Raw genomic sequence first — 18,689 nt, 5'->3', positions numbered from 1 at the left:
TAAATGTCAGGAAGGCTGCAAACAACTCTAAATTGATCCCTGGAAGTTTCCCATTGATTTAAAAAGCAATTTGGCAGGTTTTGGGTGGCGAATAGTCGCATTCGAGTTCTTAAATCGAATTCAAATTTTTTGAAAAACTAAAATCGAATTTGAATAACTCCCTAGTTGAATTTGACAGTTTTGACCATAAAAAACTCGAAAATTAGAATTTTGAATTAGAATTTTGCAATTCAACCCTTGATAAATCTGCCCCTAACTGTCCACTTGGCAGAGTCCTGCGCGGGTCCATTTTTTGGAAGCCGTACCTGCAACCTGCAATCCACAACCCGGACCCGCAACCCGCATTCTTACCCGCTACATGACCCGCAAGTACCATATCCGCAACCTGGACCCACTGACCATCAGGAATCAGGAAGTGCTGTCATTTTAAACCGGAAGTGACATCATTGGAAGTAGTCCGAACCGATTCGGATTCGGTTCACCGGGCAGATGGATTCGGCTGAATTCCGAATCCTGCTGAAAAAGACAGAATCCCGAACCGAATCCTGAATTGGGTGCATCCTTAGTTTTAACCCAAAATGTGGCATAGGCCTTCAAAACACACTTAAGCAGCACTGGCCTGAAAATTTATGCCCAAATATATGGCAGTCCTCAGAGTACAGCATTGTATGTACCATAAGATTCGCTGGTTTGGCAATGTCACCAAATAAGCAGATCTTCATCCAATTGTTTGACTCTCAGGTCAATGATAAGATCATAATAGGGATCTAGGGAGACCCATCTGGAGAAGACGTCCTCAATGTGTTGACGTGGTCTTTATCCAACTGGATTTTTGGATGGGCAGGAGGTGGACTGCAAATCATTTCATCAAAGCTTACAACGGAATAGAAGCAGATTATATATACTGTGTGATATATATAGAGTATGTGCTACTTATAAAACTCTGTGATACCACAACCTTATTGGAGCTTAGGGCGTTCTGTTGCTTTTTTCGGAAATCCCCCATTAATGCTTAATTTCCTCATTTATTAGTAAGACTGAGTAGGATGGTCACATCCTCTTGCTATATAAATATATTATCCTAGTTTCTGTGGGCATTGGGAGGTGTGATGAAAAGGGACACATGGTACAGTACAATGTTATTTTTGCAGACCCTTCTCTTGTATTCCCAACTGCCTGGTCTTATTATCCTCATCCAATGTCTTGCCTCCCCCTCTGTAATTCTCTTCTCCTTTCCACCCTATTACTGATTCCAATTCTACTTCTCATGTAGTGTTGCCATCTGATCTCTTTTAACCCGGACAGTGAGGTTTTCAGAAGGGCTGCCGGGTCAAAACTGCCTGCCCTGTTTTCCAAATTAGGAAAACCGGGCAGGATTCACCTAGATTGAAGGGGCAATCACTTCACATCATAGCCCGTCCCATGGCATAATTGTTCTGCCTCCGCAACATCACCAGTCCTTCTGATGACATCATGGGCCTGCCCCCCCCACCCATGCCCTTACCTTGCAGCCTGAGAAGGTGCCAACCCTATTACCATTAATTTTCCATCACTGTCCCTTTCTTCTCTCCACCAGAATATCTCCATTGAGAGTAAAATAAACAAAAAGGGGTATAAAAGGATAACACTCTTGACAGCCATGTCAATGGCCTAAAAAAATTGTAAAAATATCCAGTATGTCTTTGGGGCCCTTCTGTTCTGATTGTAGATGGCCTTTGAGAGCTTATTGGGTTTCTGGTGGTGGCCATGCTCAGGTGAATACCTTACTATAACAGTCAAGGATGTCCAGGTTTGAAGCCCCCATAGCAGCCTAGGAAAAGGAATGAGACCCATAGTACTGGTCAAGTGGAATTAGACCAAGTGGTAGAGCCCTGCAGCGGGTCGGGTACCCATGGGTTACCTGCAAAAACCTGCGGTACCCTAAGGGTTGTGGGTAGAAGTTCCGGGTGCAGGTATAAATGCGGGTCGGCATTTCCTGCGAGTTTGTGGTCGCGGGTCTTCTCAGTAGCGTTTTTTACTCCTTTTTTCTGAACATGACTACTTCCAATGATGTCACTTCTGGTTTAAAATGACAGCACTTCCTGATTCCTGATGGTCAGTGGGTCCAGGTTGTGGATACGGTACTTGCGGGTCATGTAGTGGGTCCAAGCGGGTAAGATTGCGGCTTGCGGGTCCGGGTTGTGGATTGCAGGTTGCAGGTACGGGTTCCAGAAACTCTACCAAGTTGACAGTTAGGGGCAGATTTATCAAGGGTTGAATTGCAAAATTCTAATTCAAAATTCAAATTTTCGAGTTTTTTATGGCCAAAACTGTCAAATTCAACTAGGGAGTTATTCAAATTCGATTTGAGTTTTTCAAAAAATTTGAATTCGATTTAAGAACTCGAATGCGACTATTCGCCACCTAAAACCTGCCGAATTGCTTTTTAAATCAACGGGAAACTTCCAGGGATCAATTTAGAGTTGTTTGCAGCCTTCCTGACATTTACATTTTTTTGAAGAAAAAAACTCAAATCTAGTTTTTAAAATTCAAATTGAATTCGATTTGAGTTTTGGGGTTGATCCTATTCACCCGAGTTTAAAAAATTAGATTTTTATAATAAATTTCGATTGGTCGAATTTCGAGTTCATGGAAGATTTAAAAAACTCCCATGAATTCGAAATTCGACCCTTGATAAATGTGCCCCTTAGGCTAGTGGACCAACTGAAGCCTGGGTCCACCAGGAATCTGTGGTGTCCCGTCCCTCCTGTTGTATGGATTTTGGGGTGCAAATCTTTGAGATGCCTGGTAATCTTTGTTGGTAATCTTCAGCGCCCCTCCCCCCATGGTCATAATAGCACAATGTTTCACACCGCAGCTTTTATTAAATAAAACCACAGGAAAAAAAAACCTTTTCAAGATATTTATCAGGTTCATGATGAATATTTTTGCCGTACATCGAAATATTCTGGGCATGCAGCCTGTAATGACAGAACTGGCAGTTAGATAGACGTCTTCTGACTCCGACTCCAACAGCAGAATGTAGAAAAGGGCCATGGCTGGAGTTGAGAGTACACAGTAAATATACAGCCATAAATCAGATCAATTCTCTGCTGAACGGAAACCCGATATTGTTACAATATTTTACAATTTTTACAAAACCACCCCCCAAATAAGTGTGAGTATATAACCGCAGCTCTGGCTGTAACCTTCTGATTCACGGAAGGAAAAGGGCATAATAAAAAATATGACTTGTAGCAGACAAGAGAGGCAGCTGAAGTCACATTTATCTCTCTAATCGCCAGGGAATGGAGAAGAGACCTTTGCAATGCTCTGTTATGATGACATGTCTGATGGGGGAAAGATTAATATATCTGTCAGGCTGACGTACTCCTTGCAGAAACATTTAACAACCTCCTTGGTTTATTTTTCTCTTTTCCATCAGGAATCTCATTCTTGGGGCAGTTCAGCCCTTGGGTGTATAAGGCTGAATGCTTTAAAGTATAAGGTTCCTGGTTTAAGGGGTTAATAGAAAGTAGGGATGTATTTGGGCAAAGCTTCCTGTCCCTAATCTGCATATGTAAATTAGTGTTTGGCTTCAGTTTGGTATTCGGCCGAATATTTCACGAAGGATTCGGGATTTGGCCAAATCCCAACACAGTGGATTTGGTGCATTCCTGATAGAGAGATATATTCCAGATATATATTCAACAACTCCATCTGCTGTTCATTATGCTGACTTTCTACAGTCGGCTGAAACTAAAGTCTTGTGATGTCACAATAGTCGCTCGCGCGACAACACCATTTGGACGCCATTGACTTTAACGTGGGCGTCAAAATTGACTCAAGCGTCAAAGTTGTCGCGCATTAACGCAGGCGTCGAAATTCCAGTTTCTCTAATTTCCCGCAGTTTTTTCGTGAATTTCTCGGCAAAAAAAGACCATCATTGTTATACAATTGAGTGGGGTTCCTGATACAGAAGGCATTGAAGTGGGAGGGTGAGCGAGACAAAATCATACCAGTATCTTCCAGGCAGTGACTAGTTGGTGAATGTCTTATATGGCCATAAGTAGAATGGCAGGTATAACAGTATAGACCAATGGGAGAGGTGGTGAAGTTTAATAGTTCTACCTGTACTTTCACATTACACAGGACAAATGCTACCAGTACTGGCCTGACCAGGGCTGCTGGATCTATGGAAATATCCGCGTTTCTGTAGAAGATGTGGTCGTCCTTGTAGATTACACCATTCGCAAGTTCTGCATTCAGCCGGTAAGTGTTGTGAGCCCAGAGGCACCGTCCATCTGTCTGTCACTTTCTTCTGTGCTTTTTATTAAAGAGGTTGTTCACCTTTGAATTAACTTTTAGTATGATGTAGAGAGGGATATTCTGAGGCAATTTGCAATTGGTTTTCATTTTTTATTATTTGTGGTTTTTGAGTTATTTAGCTTTTTCTTCAGCAGCTCTCCGGTTTGTAATTTCAGCATTCTGGTTGCTAGGGTCCAAATTCCCCTAGCAACCACACATTGATTTCAATAAGAGACTGGAATATAAATAGGAGAGGGACTGAATAGAAAGGGGAGTAATAAAAAATAATATTAATACATTTGTAGCCTTACAGAGCATTTGTTTTTTTACCACTACTGCCATGTAGTAATTATCTGTATTAATTACTAATCAGCTTTATAGTGTGAAATTTATATTCTATGTGTACTGTATATTGTGAGTGGGTCCCTAAGCTCAGTAAGTGACAGCAGCACAGAGCATGTGCAGTGAATCAGCAGAAAAGAAGATGGGGAGCTACTGGGGCATCTTTGGAGACACAGATCTTTACTGCTAAAGGGCTGTGGTTGCCTTGGGCTGGTACAGAAGCACACAACACAATGTACAACATTTCTAGCTACTTCTTTTGTTAAGCTTTAGTTCTCCTTTAAGGGTCTGGACTCCAGAGTAGTGATTTTCAGGCAATGAATCGTCATCTGTTGCTGAACTACATGTCCCAGCCTTCCAGCTGATTGCCTTTGTGATAAAACCTTCAAGGTTCCCTAGTTCAGATATTCGTATATAAATACTGACAGCAGTTTATTTTATTGCAAAGAATATACAGTACATGGCTTGGAGCATATTCTTTACCAGGTAGTGGCCCTCTGAGTATTGCATGGTAAGATACATAGTCGGCAGCTTATTAAAGCCAAGTAATAATGATGCTCTTTGTTATATGGGAACTCATTTGTTAGTAAATCTCTTGGTTTCTTCTCCTTCTGGCTGCCAGGTTCATGATGGCTGCAAGGCCCCCCGGCTCATCACTCAGTTGCACTTTACCAGTTGGCCTGATTTTGGGGTGCCCTTCACACCCATCGGAATGCTGAAGTTCCTAAAGAAAGTGAAGTTTTTGAATCCTGTCCATGCTGGTCCCATTGTTGTTCACTGCAGGTAAGACCGGGGGTCAAATGCCATTGTTATACAGGACTTACGATGCCAAGAACTATTTTATTGCAGATGCTGCAGATATCATCTATAAATGTCCATAAAGTATTTTCATTTTTTTTGGTGGCGTTGGCCTTTAATTCAGATCTGTTACCACTGACGTTGAACTGTAACTGACTTCCTGTAGGCTGTAGAGAAGGAAGTCCTGGCTAAAGTGGAACTGCTGATGACAACACTGCCTCTTGTTTCATGCAGCCTCCCCTGACAGCTACGACATGTGCCTCCCCTCCCCCATTGTGATGCATCTTGTGCTGAATCTTGCGCAAGATGCAAAGAGGAGCACTGTAGGTGCAACACAGCCCTGTTACATGATGCACAAGCCAATGACTTCCCCCCACCCAGCCTGCACCTTAAAATTGGTGCCAGCTCTGAATGGTATTTGTTTTGGAGGATTCTGGTATTTGTTGCTTGTCAATTTAAATACAGGGACCACAGGATTGGTTGATTAATAACCTTTGCCCCAACACAGAAAAAGAAAGCATGTTTGTGTGTGTGGATAGATAGATAGATGATAAATAGAGAGAGAAATTGAGAGAGGAAGACTTTAGATAGATAGATGTGTGTATGTGTGTGTATATATATATAATACACAAAAGCCATAAATATCCCGTAAATTATATCCTTATAAACGGTGAGTTCTGATGTCATTTCTGTCACATGACTCACTGAAATTTGTGTATTATAATAAATAAAGTACCCCCAGTTGCAAAATATAAGGATATTAGAAGTTACCTCGGAGTTCCATGACCTGCATAAAAACACTCGGCCGAAGGCCTCGTGTTTTTATATGGTCATGAAACTCCTCGGTAACTTATAATATCCTTATATTTTACAAGAGGGGGTACTTTATTCACTATATATATATATATATATATATATATATATATATATATATATATATATATATGTCGGACTGGCCCATAGGGATACCAGGAAAACTCCCAGGGCCCAGGTGTCAGGGGGCCCTCATGCTGCTAAATATTTGGCCTATTTCATGGCCATTCCCTATTTCTATGAGAACAAAGAGGCTAAATAGGTGGAATAATAGATTATAGTATGTAAAGAAAAGAGACTAGGAGAATAGAGGTTGAGTGAGGAGAGGAAGAAAATAATACTGAGCGTGGGCTCCTGGTGTCCCAGTCCGACAATGTATAATATATATATCCTGTTTGTTTAGAAATAGCTATACATTGCCACTATGACTTCATTTGGAAAGTTCATCTGGGACCATTCACGTACAGGAGACATTCATTAAAAGGAGGATGTTGGGGGACCGGCAAGCACAGGATACCAATCCCTTTCCTCTTTGCGGAACCAAATTAGTTGCATTTGTTGCACAGCAACTCCCCCTTGTGTTGCAGTAAGGACATTGCAGAACCAGATTTTCAGCATATTAGGCTTACTGTCCCTTATTTCCAAGACATAAATAAACAATCGCTCTTATCTCTTCCTTCTCTCCAGTCGGTCTTCCTCTTTGTCTCATCACCATCATCACCACCATAAGCTTCCCTTTTCTTTTTCCAATTCATCTCACTTTCCTTTTCTGTTCCACTATTCATCATGCTGTGTAAAAAGTGGAGTTGTTGCCCAGAGCAACCAATCAGATATTTGCTTTTTTTTTCTAATTGTTGAAATCTAATTGCTGATTGGTTGCTGAGCAACATCACTTTTTACACAGCATGATGAATAGGCCCCTTCTTCTCTAATTATCTCACTATTCTTTAAAGCCCTATTAGCTCCTGCCCTATTAGCTTAGCTCCTGCTCCAGTGCTAAACATTTAGTGCCTTTTCTTCCCCATCAAGTTTTAATGCCCCCCACCAACACTTGTATGGCTATATGAGTAAGTGCCCCAGTAGACATGAAACGCGGTTATCTGTATGTCCTAATAAATGACTTAAATTTTTACTTTTAACCTTGGTCTTTATTTTTGGAGAAAACTCACAACTTTTTGCTGTTTCCAACTTTGTGGAGATCTCTTAGATGTTCTTGAAAGCCTTGACCGATACCACTGTGTTTTTACATCTGTTACTATGAGCTAAGGGGACCATGACCAAGTGCTACACAACAAATGGGGCTTGAACCCATATCATGTAAAAAATACTCTTCCAATAGTGGTGCATAGGTGCCTTGTCCAACTGGAAGCTAGAGAAGGTGGTGCTGGTAGGACTAAAAGGTCTGTAGGCCTAGACCAAGCCGATGTTCTCCTGGTAACCTTTGATGTCTAAAGCAAAGTATTTAGTATGGCTGACTTGTCATTTCCCCTGTTCATTTATTCTAGCGCCGGCGTTGGGCGGACAGGCACTTTCATGGTAATAGATGCCGTTATAGACATGATGAATGAAGAAAAGAAGGTCAATGTCTTCGATTTCGTCTTAAAAATACGGAATCAGCGTCCTCAGATGGTTCAGACAGACGTAAGCAAAATCACTTCATTCCTTATTCATCTCATTTTTGGCCAAATAATTGTGCCAGTTCCATAGTAACATAGTAAGTTAGGTTGAAAAAAGACACACGTCCATCAAGTTCAAACTTTTAACTCTATTTTAACCTGCCTAACTGCTGGTTGATCAAACTAGTGGGTGCAAACTACCATGTTTTTTTGCACAATGATGCCCTGAAAACCTATATTTTCCATGTTTTGGCCTCAATTATTACCCCTGTATTAGGCCCATAAATTGGAAGTGGGATTTTATGGCTGCCTCGCACTCATGTTTCATATAAAAGTTCTCTTGTTACGCCAGAGCATTCCCGTTGTGAATAATATAAGGCTAGTTTACCTTGTAAGAGTATGAGGCATAGCAAGGGTTGTCCACCACCTAGTGAGATGCCATGAACCTTTACCATTGAAACATGGCAGTGGGGATCATTTGACCCTTCATTTATAATAATAGTGGCCCAACTAAAATGAATTAATTCAATATTATTCAATATGTGACTCATTGTTCTTAGTGCACGTGTTTTATTGACCCATTTTGTTCCCCCTGCAGATGCAGTATTCATTTATTTACCAGGCCTTACTAGAATACTACCTCTATGGGGACACGGAGCTTGATGTGGCCTCTTTAGAAAAGCACCTGCAGGCGCTCTACACTCCAGCGCCACACTTTGATAAAATTGGGCTGGAGCAAGAATTCAAGGTAAGTAAGAAACGAGTCTGTAGACTCAAAACTAAAGATACAAACACCCTTAGGCAATGTGGGTCCTTGAGGTTTTTTCCTATTTCTCCTCTAGGTTTTTCTCTTCTCAAGGCTGTAGGCCAGTTGTTACCAATGAGGGTCCCAACTATTTAGAGGGAAATCTATGGTTATCTGTATAACTAATGGAAAGTTACTGTTACAGTCATTTTTTTCATAAGACTTTGTTATGAACTTAGGAAGTAGCCAATCTTGACCTTCAAAAAGGGTTCTCAACCCAAAAAGTCTGAAAGATCTCAGATCTTGGCCTTGGTCTCACTAAGTAGCATGATCACTAGGTGACCTTCTGTTTGCATGGTACAGGTATGGGATCCATTATCCGGAGACCTTTATCCAGAAAGCTCCAAATTACGGAAAGGCTGTCTACCAAAGACTCCATTTTATTTAAATAATCCAGATTTTTAAAAACTATTTCCTTTTTCTCTGTAATAATAAAACAGTAGCTTGTACTTGATCCAAACTAAGATATAATTAATCCTTATTGGAAGCAAAACCAACCTATTGGGTTTATTTCATGTTTATATGATTTTCTAGTAGACTTAAGGAATGAAGAACTAAATCACGGAAAGACTGTTATCTGGAAAACCCCAGGTCCTGAGCATTCTGGATAACAGGTTCTATACCTGTACTATTCAGTACTCAGTATAGGGTGACAGTATCCATCTAGACCTATGTTTGAAGCTAAAGTATATTAAATTAATATGTCTGTGGATCTTGCAGAAACTCACCAGCGTTCGAATTATGAAGGAGAACATGAGAACGGGAAATTTACCTGCCAACATGAAGAAAGCTAGAGTGATACAGATTATTCCTTGTAAGTCCAGTTAATCAAGGTGCAGTCTGCTTGGAAATTAAATTCTTTATATTTGACACCACTGCATGCACATTGGAACATATACAGTATACACAATATAAGTTTAATCTCTGAAAGACCCTCTAGGCCTCATCTACATAGTGCAGGGCAAAGTGCAAATGCAAAAAATGGGCAAAACCACCATGTTTTTCACAGTTTTGCACTCCGTTCTTGCTTTTAAAACAGTCACATGCAAGGGTAAGGTCCTGTGTCTGCCCCATAAATACAGTGCTACTTGCATTGGCAGCTCTGTATTCATAAGGATCATGTGATAGAAGCACATTGCCTTCTTCATAACTTGTGCACCATTCAAATAATAAAGTTGGGAAGGGTTAGGGTGCAAAGGATCCATGTACTTAAAAGATAAGTAAAGCTTAACTAAAGAAGTAGCTAGAAATGTTGTATGTTATGTTCTGAGCTTCTGTACCAGCCCAAGGCAACCACAGCCCTTTAGCAGTAAAGATCTGTGTCTCCAAAGATGCCCCAGTAGCTCCCCATATTCTTTTCTGCTGATTCACTGCACATGCTCTGTGCTGCTGTCACTTACTGAGCTTAGGGACCCACTCACAATATACAGTACACATAGAATATCAATGTCACAATATAAGGCTGATTAGTAATTAATACAGATAATTACTACATGGCAGCACAGAAACCAGTGCAATTAGCATCAGCATTTAATAATCAGCCCTGTAGCATCAGCTTATATTACAGACTAACCTCATTTTCTGCTGGATAATTAGTGACGACCCCTAAGCTTAGCTTCTCAACAGCTGCTCAGAGCCCACTGAGAATGTGAGTGTCACAGACACTTTCCAAGATGGTGACCCCCTGTGACAAGTTTGAAGTCCTGGATCATTGCTGCTATTGACAAGCTGAAACTTTAGGCTGGTGCAATAAGTTCAGTATAAAAAATTGCATTTTTAGCTATATTTATTTTTAGGGTTTAGTTCTCCTTTAAAGGGGACCCGTCAACCAAAAAAAATATTTAAAATCCTATTTTATCACATTAGTCAAGCAAAATGAACTTTAATTACACTATATAAATTATTTGAATCTTGTTTCCATCAGTCTGGGAATTCATAATTATAACAAGCAGACAGGAGCCATTTTGTGGACACTGTTATTAAGACAAGTCTTGTATCATCTCAAAATCTTGTTTGTGCACCAGAATGGGGGACCTGATCTCCATCCCCATGCCCTGGTTACACAAATTAATGGTGAAGAGAACAGAGGGAATTTGGGGAGAGCTGCGATATCTAGGAAGTGCTGAATGGAAAGTGAACGTAAAGGCATAGAGGAGGGGCAGACAATATTTGATTGACAGCTGAGATGTTTAAATGAGTTTACAGCAGCTTTGAATGCTTTAATAAAAAATGGAAATTGGGTTTCATGTTTAATTTGAAAAGGACTTTTATTATATAGCTTTTTGTGTCTGGGTGACAGGTCCACTTTAAATCTATTCCTTTTACTTTCAGATGATTTCAACAGAGTGATTTTATCAATGAAAAGGGGAGAAGAATACACAGACTACATAAATGCCTCTTTTATTGATGTAAGTACGGGATCAGCCATATAATAAATTTAATGGGGAAAATGGCCTTTCTGTAGACTTAAGGTATGAAAAGCATTCTGGATAACAGCTTCCATAATCTGTCATGATTTTTATGGTGTAGTATTTATTTCTAAATTACACTGTTGCAAATAATTCACTCTACAATATAAAATTTCATTCCTGAACCAGCAAGTGTATTTTCTTAGTTGCAATATTGGTGTTGGTGCATCTCAGGTCATTTTGCCTGGTCATGTGCTTTCAGAAAGAGCCAGCACTTTAGGATGGAACTGCTTTCTGGTAGGCTGTTGTTTCTCCTACTGAAGGACTGAAGTTTATCAGAGCACAAGTCAAATGACTGGGGGCACCTGGGAAGTGGACAATATCTCTAGCCCCATCTCAGATTTCAGAATTCTGTTTTCTCCTTTGAGAAATGGATTTTGTTGCAAAATTCTGCTGGAGCAGCACTATTAACTGATGCGTTTTGAAAAAAACATCTTTTCCCATGACAGTATCCCTTTAACACTACTACCAGAAGATGGCGCTATTCTTACTAATAGATGCTACTGCTGTTCCCTTGTTTTAGATCTGTTGCCAGGTCCCAACTACTATAGTAGATGTGAACAGGGGGACATTCTTTATTGCTCAGTGCTTATAATAAGAATTTGCACTATAAATTGAGCAAAGCTGGACAGAAGCCATACTGTGGCCGTGAGCTGTAATCCCTTGCCCGACTTCAAGGAACAGGGTCTTCTTTTAAATCTGAGGCCACTAAAGTTAAAGTTAGAACCATTCGGGGTTAAACAGAACAGCAGCATTTGGGATCAGAGACAGAAGGAATGGAAAACACAAACAATGACAATCAGAACACTCATTTATAATGCAGTGCATGTGATACTGCCCTGGGCTTTTGTTTCTACCCATAATATTTAATTAAACCGGGAGGGGGCAAAGAAGGGGGGGTCGTACCAGGACTTGGTAATGAAGTATGGAATTTAAACACTCACATTTGTTGCAGGCTTAGACATTGCTGAAATCCTTCAAGGAGACATATTATGTGAAAAACTAGACTGTGCCAGTGCATTATACTCTTTAAAATATAGAAGAAATGTGCTGAAGAAAAGTAGTTTTGCCTTAATTTATGGAAAATTTCTGCAAAAACCCTGCTAGTCCCGCCCATTGGTTCCACTGCCTGCTGCCTCCTTTCCCAGGCTGGGCACTAGGGTTGCCACCTTTTTTGGAAAAAAAACGGCCTTCCTATATATTTATCTTTTTTCCCTATTAATAACATTGGGATCAACCATTATTTTTACCGGCCAGGCCACACCCCCAAGTAAATAAAAACATTGGTGGCCAGTGTCCCCTATTAAAGTAAAAAAAAATGTTGGTCAAGGCACAGGGCACACCCCCCAAAAAAGTAAAAAAAAAGAACAGTGATGACTTGGGTCCCCCTATTAAAGTAAAAAACATTGGTGGTCAGGACTAACTAACCCTCCTCCTACTTAACTATAAATGGAGCAGCCCAACGGGCAAATGCCCAAACTAACAGATTGCTAGTCCAGCCCATAGGGCACATTCTGTAGCTGGGAGTAGGAAGCAATGCATTGTGGGATGTGGCTGCAGAGGAAGAAGCTCATATTCCAATGTCATTTTCTGTCTCCAGGGCTACCGGCAGAAAGACTATTTTATTGCAACTCAAGGGCCACTGCCTCACACGGTGGAAGATTTCTGGAGGATGGTGTGGGAATGGAAATCTCATACAATTGTCATCCTCACGGAGCTGCAGGAAAGGGAGCAGGTAAGTCTGGCTGTGTGTGTTATGTTTTGGGTGGCCGAGGATGAGTAGAGTGTAACAGTGCTTTATTAGCAGAGTCATGCAGGCATTACACAACAGTAACTTTCACTTTCAAGCTACGTCCTTTCAAACCCTTCATGTTCTTTAAGCTTTCCCTTATGTCACACAGTGTTGTTTATGATGAAATATACTGATATACTAATATTATAACCTTTTAGAGGGGTTGTTCAATTTTGAGTTAACTTTTAGTGTGATGTAGAGAGTGATATTCTGAGACAATTTGCAATTGGTTTTAATTTTTTATTATTTGTGTTTTTTGAATTATTTAGCTTTTTATTCAGCAGCTCTTCAGTTTGCAATTTCAGCAATCTGGTTGCTAGGGTCCAAATGACCCTAGCAACCATGCACTGATTTGAATAAGAGACAGAAATATGTATAGGAGAGGCCTGAATAGAAAGACGAGTGATAAAAAGTAGCAATAACAATTAAATTGTAGTTGTACAGAGTATTTGTTTTTAGATGGGGTCAGTGACTCCCATTGAAAGATGGAAAGAGTCAGAAGAAAAAGGCAAATAATTCAAAAACTATAAAAAATAAATAATGAAGGCCAATTGAAAAGTTTTTTAGAATTGGCCATTCCATAACTAACTTCGGGCAGATTTATTAAGCGTCGAAATTCAAATTTTCACATTTTTATTTATGGTCAAAACTCTCAAATTCGAATTGTGTATAATCCAAACTTGATTTAAACTTTAATTCGAATTGGAATTTTGAGATTTATCAAACCTTGGCCCATTAAACATTTGAATTCAAATATTCGCCACCTAAAACCTGCCGAATTCACGTATAAGTCAATGGGGACCAATTTGAACATTATTAGCGGCTCGAGTATAAGCCGTCCCGAGTATAAGCCAAGGTACCTAATTTTACCTCCAAAAACTGGGAAAGCTTATTGACTTGAGTATAAGCCTAGTGTGAGAAATGAAGCAGCTTCTGGTAAGTTTCAATCAAAAAATTGAGGGTTTCTGCTCCCATTGGAGGTGGCGGCGACCATTCTTGGATGCCGGCGAATATTCTTGGAGACTATTCTTGGACGCCGGCAACTATTCTTGGATGTCGGCGACTATTCTTAGATGCCAGAAACTATTCTTAGACGCCGGCAACTATTCTTAGACGCCGGTCACCGTTTTTATGCTTGACCCGAGTATAAGCCGAAGTAGAGTTTTTCAGCATATTTTGGGGCCTGAAAAACTTGGCTTATACTCGAGTATATACGGCATATTCGAAATTTTAAAAAAAATTCACCTGAATTCGAAATTCGACTTTTGATAAATGTTCCTCCCCAAGTCACAATGTTTAGACTGGTTGCTATGGGCAGCTCCACTGGTGTCATTTTGTACAAGCAGTAGTACAGGCTTTACTGATTCTGATGCCCATCTCTTATCAGGAAAAATGCTGCCAATACTGGCCATCGGAGGGCGCTGTGACGCACGGGGAAATAAATATTGAGATTAAAAGTGACCGACTCCTGGACGCGATAAGTGTGAGAGACTTCATCGTTACGAGCAGCCAGGTAATACTTTTGCCGAGTATTTCTAAAGTTTGCGAGTGTTGGAGACTGGAACCTCGTGGTTTTGACATTTAAATCACATTTGCCGATTGGCCGTGATACAGATGAGAGTCCTGTTAGCAGGTTGGCTTTGAAGGAGAATGAAATCACGGCAGATGATTGGTTACAACACACAGAGTTTTGTCGTCAATGATTCAGATGGGGATTTTTTCTTGCCTTCTTCTGGATCAACTGGCAGTTAGGCAGGTTAAAATAGAGTTCAAAGGTTGAACTTGATGGACGTGTGTCTATTTTCCACCTAATGATTCTACCTATCAGGGTTGGGCAACCTGTTGACTTCTGGTGGTGCTGAACTACAAATACAGCTAATTTAATAAAGGGGTGCAATGTAATCTGGGTGTGCTGCACCCAAGCTTAGAGCAGGCAGTAAATAGTGGCTTCCGTCTGCCCCAGTAGCACCCATACAAAATACTCCCTATAGGTGCGCCCAGAGCACATTGCGCCCTTTTATTAAATTAGCTGTATTTGTAGTTCAGCACCACCAGAAGTCAACAGGTTGCCCAACCCTGATAGTTAGAATAACAATGACACACTGGAGATGTAACCAATGTTTCTGCTGACAGCTTGAAGCAGGCAGTAAATAGTGGGTTCTGCTGCCCCCAGTAGCACATTAAAGTGGACCTGTCACCCAGACACAAAAATCTGTATAATAAAAGTCCTTTTTAAATTAAACATGAAATCCAATTTTTATTTTTTATTAAAGTATTCATAGCTGTTGTAAGCTCATTTACAATCTCAGCTGCCAATCAAATATTGCCTGTCCCTCCTCTATGCCTTAGGCAGACAATTACTTTCACTTTCCATTCAGCACTTCCCAGATGTCACTGCTCTCTACACATTGCTCCATTCTCTTAACCATTTAGTGTAGCCAGGACATGGGGATTGACATTAGGTCCCCCATTCTGGTGCACAAACAAGATTCTGAGATGATACAAGACTTGTCTTAATAACAGTGTCCACAAAATGGCTCCTGCCTGCTTGTTATAATTATGAATTCCCAGACTGAAGGAAACAAAATTCAAATTCAAGCAGTCTAGTAATATGTGCCCCCAATAAATAAAATAGCCCATGCCCCTTTAAATAAATAACCTGGAATTGAAATCTATTTCCCTTTTCCCTATAGGAGAAGCAGACTCGGCTGGTTCGGCAGTTTCATTTTCATGGCTGGCCTGAAATAGGGATTCCCGCAGAAGGGAAAGGAATGATTGACCTCATTGCAGCTGTCCAGAAACAGCAACAACAGACTGGAAACCACCCGATCATTGTCCATTGCAGGTGAGTTATAGTCTCTTATGTAAACATATTCTCAGAGAAAGGAGTGTGACTGTGGGATAGCAGGTATAGTAGGGAGAGATGGTGCCTATAGTAACAGTGGATAATAGTCTCTGGGAAGGGAGTGTGACTGCGGGATAGCAGGTATAGTAGGGAGAGATGGTGCCTATAGTAACAGTGGATAATAGTCTCTGGGAAGGGAGTGTGACTGTGGGATAGCAGGTATAGTAGGGAGAGATGGTGCCTATAGTAGCAGTGGGATAATAGTCTCTGGGAAGGGAGGGTGACTGTGGGATAGCAGGTATAGTAGGGAGAGATGGTGACTATAGTAACAGTGGGATACTAGTCTCTGGGAAGGGAGTGTGACTGTGGGATAGCAGGTATAGTAGGGAGAGATGGTGCCTATAGTAACAGTGGATAATAGTCTCTGGGAAGGGAGTGTGACTGTGGGATAGCAGGTATAGTAGGGAGAGATGGTGCCTATAGTAACAGTGGATAATAGTCTCTGGGAAGGGAGTGTGACTGTGGGATAGCAGGTATAGTAGGGAGAGATGGTGCCTATAGTAACAGTGGGATACTAGTCTCTGGGAAGGGAGTGTGACTGTGGGATAGCAGGTATAGTAGGGAGAGATGGTGCCTATAGTAACAGTGGGGTAATAGTCTCTGGGAAGGGAGTGTGACTGTGGAATAGCAGGTATAGTAGGGAGAGATGGTGTCTATAGTAACAGTGGGGTAATAGTCTCTGGGAAGGGAGTGTGACTGTGGGATAGCAGGTATAGTAGGGAGAGATGGTGCCTATAGTAACAGTGGGATAATAGTCTCTGGGAAGGGACTGTGACTGAGGGATATCAGGTATAGTAGGGAGAGATGGTGTCTATAGTAACAGTGGGATAATAGTCTCTGGGAAGGGACTGTGACTGAGGGATAGCAGGTATAGTAGGGAGAGATGGTGCCTATAGTAACAGAGAGATAATAGTCTCTGGGAAGGGAGTGTAGCTGAGGGATAGCAGGTATAGTAGGGAGAGATGGTGCCTATAGTAACAGTGGATAATAGTCTCTGGGAAGGCAGTGCGACTGTGGGATAGCAGGTATAGTAGGGAGAGATGGATGCCTATAGTAACAGTGGGATAATAGTCTCTGAGAAGGGAGTATGATTGTGGGATAGCAGGTATAGTAGGGAGAGATGGATGCCTATAGTAACAGTGGATAATAGTCTCTGGGAAGGGAGTGTGACTGTGGGATAGCAGGTATAGTAGGGAGAGATGGTGCCTATAGTAACAGTGGATAATAGTCTCTGGGAAGGGAGTGTGACTGTGGGATAGCAGGTATAGTAGGGAGAGATGGTGCCTATAGTAACAGTGGATAATAGTCTCTGGGAAGGGAGTGTGACTGTGGGATAGCAGGTATAGTAGGGAGAGATGTGTCTATAGTAACAGTGGATAATAGTCTCTGGGAAGGGAGTGTGACTGTGGGATAGCAGGTATAGTAGGGAGAGATGGTGCCTATAGTAACAGTGGATAATAGTCTCTGGGAAGGGAGTGTGACTGTGGGATAGCAGGTATAGTAGGGAGAGATGGTGTCTATAGTAACAGTGGGATAATAGTCTCTGGGAAGGGAGTGTGAGCAGGTATAGTAGGGAGAGATGGTGCCTATAGTAACAGTGGATAATAGTCTCTGGGAAGGGAGTGTGACTGTGGGATAGCAGGTATAGTAGGGAGAGATGGTGTCTATAGTAACAGAGGGATAATAGTCTCTGGGAGTCATTGATAATGTGGATGTAAGTAATAAATCTCTATATCTGTGCAGTGCGGGAGCGGGAAGAACAGGCACTTTCATTGCACTAAGTAACATTCTGGAGCGAGTAAAGGCAGAAGGATTGTTGGATGTTTTCCAGACCATAAAAAGTCTCCGGATGCAAAGGCCACATATGGTGCAAACATTGGTAAGAGAACAGGGATCCCTGTTTAATCCTTCCCTCTGTGTCTTCCCAAATCAGCTCCAATGCCCCCTTCTCTTTAGCTGCAGCCCTGATCATTGCAAACGAGTGGTAACTCCAACGGCTGTTTTATCTTTGCAGGAACAGTATGAATTCTGCTATAAAGTGGTACAAGACTTCATTGACATATTTTCCGATTACGCCAATTTCAAGTGACAGCTGCAGCCGGGGGGAGGAGTCTCGATTTTGCTCTTTTTTTTTTACATGTACAAATCCTGTAATATTATCTACTCTCTTGGGGTTAATTTATCCCGCTTTTGACAAACCGCTTTTGTATTCCAACCTTCTGTGTCTCAGCCTTGTGTTGTATAAAGATTAAAATGCACAGGTCCGTGGGTGGGGGGGGGGTAGATACATGTACAATAATGTATATATTTATTTATTTACAAATGAAATGTATATTATCTTACAAGAGACTTATATGCAGATTTCTATTGGTCGCTTGCTTTTTTTTTTTAATTCCGTGGAGAGGTAGAGTCCTGCATGGAACCAATTTGTTAATCCCGCAACCCGCATACTTACCCGCCTGGACCCGTTACTGACCCGACTCGCAAGTACCTTATTCGCAAACTGATCCATGACCTGCTGACCAACAAGAAGCAGGAAGTGCTGTCATTGTAAACCGGAAGTGACATCATTAGAAGTAGGCGTGATAAAAAAAAGGAGTAAAACAGGAAGTGCTGTCATTGTAAACCGGAAGTGACATCATTAGAAGTAGGCGTGATCAGAAAAAAACGAGTAAAACAGGAAGTGCTTTCTTTATAAACCGAAAGTGACATCATTAGAAGTAGGGGTGATAGGAAAAAAAAGGTGTATAACAGGAAGTGCTGTCGTAAACCGAAAGTGACATCATTAGAAGTAGGCGTGATCGGAAAAAAATGCGTATAACAGGAAGTGCTGTCATTGTAAACCGGAAGTTACATCATTATA

At 41.2% G+C, this 18,689-nt stretch overlaps 1 protein-coding gene across 2 annotated transcripts in view; it reads left to right on the top strand.

Annotated features, from left to right (window-relative positions):
• Positions 1-18,431, top strand: part of LOC108696116 (receptor-type tyrosine-protein phosphatase epsilon) — a 133,566-nt gene extending 115,135 nt beyond the window's left edge. For both annotated transcript variants that reach the window (XM_041568645.1, XM_018225170.2), the window contains exons 10-20: positions 4,132-4,251; positions 5,252-5,412; positions 7,746-7,881; positions 8,455-8,604; positions 9,382-9,475; positions 10,993-11,069; positions 12,730-12,864; positions 14,309-14,434; positions 15,615-15,766; positions 17,570-17,705; positions 17,841-18,431. In XM_041568645.1, the coding sequence (XP_041424579.1) occupies positions 4,132-4,251; positions 5,252-5,412; positions 7,746-7,881; positions 8,455-8,604; positions 9,382-9,475; positions 10,993-11,069; positions 12,730-12,864; positions 14,309-14,434; positions 15,615-15,766; positions 17,570-17,705; positions 17,841-17,915 (1,362 nt within the window). In that variant the 3' untranslated portion in view covers positions 17,916-18,431. The remainder of the gene's footprint in view (positions 1-4,131; positions 4,252-5,251; positions 5,413-7,745; positions 7,882-8,454; positions 8,605-9,381; positions 9,476-10,992; positions 11,070-12,729; positions 12,865-14,308; positions 14,435-15,614; positions 15,767-17,569; positions 17,706-17,840) is intronic.
• Positions 18,432-18,689: the final 258 nt, after the last annotated feature.

This window comes from Xenopus laevis, chromosome 7L, assembly GCF_017654675.1.
Source record: "Xenopus laevis strain J_2021 chromosome 7L, Xenopus_laevis_v10.1, whole genome shotgun sequence".
In the NCBI taxonomy this organism is placed as follows: domain Eukaryota; kingdom Metazoa; phylum Chordata; class Amphibia; order Anura; family Pipidae; genus Xenopus; species Xenopus laevis.
Note: the sequence above shows the minus strand (reverse complement) of the source record. Positions and strands in the feature narration are given on the sequence as shown.